At 45.5% G+C, this 3,749-nt stretch overlaps 1 protein-coding gene across 1 annotated transcript in view; it reads right to left on the reverse strand.

Annotated features, from left to right (window-relative positions):
- Positions 1 to 547: 547 nt before the first annotated feature.
- Positions 548 to 3,749, reverse strand: part of LOC145413231 (organic cation transporter-like protein) — a 4,937-nt gene continuing 1,735 nt past the window's right edge. The window contains exon 3 of the mRNA XM_080282962.1: positions 548 to 733. Coding sequence (XP_080139088.1) covers positions 548 to 733 — 186 coding nt within the window. The remainder of the gene's footprint in view (positions 734 to 3,749) is intronic.

Below are 3,749 nucleotides of genomic sequence, written 5' to 3' on the forward strand. Positions count from 1 at the left end.
AAGCTCCTGGACGGATTACCACAAAACTTGGTAGAAGAATGTGCCTTGGCCCAGAATACACTCCAGTACATTTTGGTGCGGATCCGGATGAAGGTAAGGATCCAAGATTTTTTTTTTTTTTTTTCACTTTCTTTAATATTGCGAGATAAGGTGCTGGCGGAGGTATGCGCTCTAGTGAGTGCCATTCTAGTTGTTATTGTTATTATTATTATTATTATTATTATTATTATTATTATTATTATTATTATTATTATTGTTATTATTATTATTTTTTATTATAATTATTATTATTATTATTATTATTATTATTATTATTATTGTTGTTGTTGTTGTTGTCATTATTATTATTATTATTATTATTATTATTATTATTATTATTATTATTATTATTATTATTTACTTATGAGACAGCTAAAGCCGAGTATGTTACACACTCGCATGTTATCAAGGCTTTCTGAAACAGTATCTCAGAGTAATAAATGTATTTAGGTGAGAATAATAATTAACAACGTAAAACAAACAAACTCATATAACAAACACATAACCACTAAACAGACGAAGACAACTCCTGCCCAGTCTTCCCCTTCAGCGACTCCTTCGTGGGTTTGTCCCTAAGACTGCTAAGCTCTGGCAGGTGCGAGTCCCTGGTCTCTGGAAGGATGAGCGCTACTGCCCCGGCCACCAGAGCAGACACTCCGAACACTGTGGAGGGCGCCCACACCACTAGCTCACCCTGGAGATACAAGGTCGTGGGGGTAGGCTAGGTTAGGTTGGGTTGAGATGGGTTGGGTTGAGTTGGGTTGGGTTGGGTTGGGTTAAGTTGGGTTGATTTGGGTTGGGTTGGGTTGAGTTGGGTTGGGTTGGATTGGGTTTGGTTGGGTTGGGTTGAGTTGGGTTGGGTTGGGTTGGATTGGGTTGGGTTGGGTTTGGTTGAGTTGGGTTAGGTTGGGTTGGGTTGAGTTGGGATGAGTTAGATTGGGTTGGGCTGGGCTTGATTTCGTTACGTTTGGTTTGGTTTGGTTGGGGTGGGTTGGGTTGAGTTGGGTTGGGTTGGGCTGGGCTTGATTTGATTTCGTTTGGTTGGGTTGGGTTGGGTTGGGTTATGTTATGTTGGTTTGGGTTGGGTTGGGTTATGTTGGTTTGGGATGGGTTGGTTTATGTTAGGCTGGGTTGCGTTGGGTTGTGTTGGGTTGGGTTGGACTGGGTTGTTAGGTTAGGCTGGGTTGGGTTGGGTTGGGTTATGTTAGGTTGGTTTGGGTTGGGTTGGTTTGGGTTGAGTTGGGTTATGTTAGGTTGGGTTGAGTTGGGTTGGGTTGAGTTGGGTTGGTTTGGGTTGGGTTGGTTGGGTTGAGTTGGGTTATGTTAGGTTGAGTTGGGTTGGGTTGGTTTGGGTTGGGTTATGTTAGGTTGGGTTGGTTTGGGTTGGGTTGAGTTGGGTTGGGTTAGATTGGGTTGGATGGGGTTGGGTTGGATTGGATTGGGTTGGGCTGGGCTTGATTTGGCTACGTTGGGTTTGGTTGGGGTGGGTTAGGTTGGGTTGGGTTGGGTTGAGTTGGGTTAGATTGGGTTGGGTTGGGTTAGATTGGGTTGGGTTAGATTGGGTTGGGTTGGGTTGGATTGGATTGGGTTGGGCTGGGCTTGATTTGGCTACATTGGGTTGGATTGGGTTGGGTTGGGCTGGGTTGGGTTGGGTTATGTTGTTGTTGTTTTTTTTTGTCCGACTCTGGGCATAGGCTTCACAGCCTGCTATCAAGGCCCAGCAGTCCTCCTACATACCATACACCTCTACTGTACATGTCACCACTTCGGCGCTAACACCCACCGTCCATATTGAATACATGCTAGGGCTGTCTTATACAGGACTGGTGTATTGGTATTAGCGGGGGTATTTTTACGTCATGTCGGCGGGACTTCTGGAAGATCAGTAAAGCCTGATTTAATGAAATTCGAATCCTTAAACTGTTCCCTGCCCCAGCCGGGATTCGAACCTGGGTCCGTTAGGACTGCAGGCCATCTCTCTACCGATTGTTCGGGCTGGGTTGGGTTGGGTTAGGTTGGTTGGGTTGGGTTGGGTTGGGTTGGGTTATGTTGGTTGGGTTGGGTTGGTTGGGTTGGGTTGGGTTGGGTTATGTTGGATGGGTTGGGTTGGGTTGAGTTGGGTTAGGTTGGTTGGGTTGGGTTGGGTTAGTTGGGTTGGGTTGGGTTAGGTGGGTTGGGTCGGGTTGGGTTGGGTTGGGTTGGGTTAGGTTGGTTGGGTTGGGTTGGGTTGGGTTGGGTTGGGTTAGGTTGGTTGGGTTGGGTTAGGTTGGTTGGGTTGGGCTGGGTTGGGTTGGGTTGGGTTAGGTTGGGTTGGGTTGGGTTAGGTTGGTTGGGTTGGGTTGGGTTGGTTGGGTTGGGTTAGGTTGGTTGGGTTGGGTTGGGTTGGGTTGGGTTAGGTTGGTTGGGTTGGGTTGGGTTGGGTTGGGTTGGGTTGGGTTGGGTTGGTTGGGTTGGGTTGGGTTAGGTTGGTTGGGTTGGGTTGGGTTGGGTTGGGTTAGGTTGGTTGGGTTGGGTTGGGTTGGGTTGGGTTAGGTTGGTTGGGCTGGGTTGGGTTAGGTTGGTTGGGTTGGGTTGGGTTGGGTTAGGTTGGTTGGGTTGGGTTAGGTTGGGCTGGGTTGGGTTGGGTTGGGCTGGGTTGGGTTAGGTTGGTTGGGTTGGGTTAGGTTAGGTTGGTTGGGTTGGATTAGGTTGGTTGGGTTGGGTTGGGTTAGGTTGGTTGGGTTGGGTTGGGTTGGGTTAGGTTGGTTGGGTTGGGTTGGGTTGGGTTACTTATTGTACCTAATCAGTTGAAAGTTGGAAGCAGTTATGCCTTCTCGCAAGCCAGCAGATAGATTTTTTTTTTTTTTTGTACTGAAGATGAAATGAGGAAGGAAAATCAAATTTTAAAAATCCGTCCACCAGATTACAGGTACAGGTATCCTCCATTCATAAGAAATCTGTATCAGTTGGACTTGAACTGATGTAGGTTGAAGGAGATTGAAAAACGAAAAATCAAAAAAACTTACAGTCGACCACACAATATTACAAAGGTGAAAACAGAAAATTTGACTTTTTTTTTTTGTTATGCATCTAGAGCAAAGCACAACACTGCACATATAGGAATCACTCGCATCACTATTATTATGAAACTCAGTGCGAGGAAATTTTCGTTACTAATGCATTCAACTTGAATGAGATTAAAGCAAGGGTAATTTCTTTCGTAATGCATTGAATTTATTAGTAACAAAGTAATGAATGCATTAGTAATGATGTTATCCTCACACTCCTATGCTTAAGACTTGGGCCTGTGACGCCATGGTTGGGTAAATCAGAAGGAGCATAGACATACCCTCCCTGTCTGACTGCTGAGGGAATGAAGCGGAATTTTCTCTGTGCACATTTCAGAGTGATAGTAGGCGGTGGTGACTGTCATCCACTCAATTGATGTAGTGTTGCCTACTTCTTCCTTCACTTTAATTCTTTTTCTGTGTCCACCCGTCTCTCTTCCTATTTCTCCCAACTTTCCTGTCACTTTGTATTACTCTTCTTTCCTTTTTAGGTGGCTTTACAATGAGTGACAAACCCAATGGTTTCAAATAAGCAAAAAAAATACACACACACACACACACACACACACACACACGCTGGCTGGTAACCATATAACCAACCCATACGTGTTCCCTACGTGTCAAAAAGTGGGTTGGGAGAGGGTACTGCCCCTCCCCATAAAA

Source organism: Coenobita brevimanus, chromosome 95, assembly GCF_032717465.1.
Source record: "Coenobita brevimanus isolate Jiangsu-jjx chromosome 95, ASM3271746v2, whole genome shotgun sequence".
Classification (NCBI taxonomy): domain Eukaryota; kingdom Metazoa; phylum Arthropoda; class Malacostraca; order Decapoda; family Coenobitidae; genus Coenobita; species Coenobita brevimanus.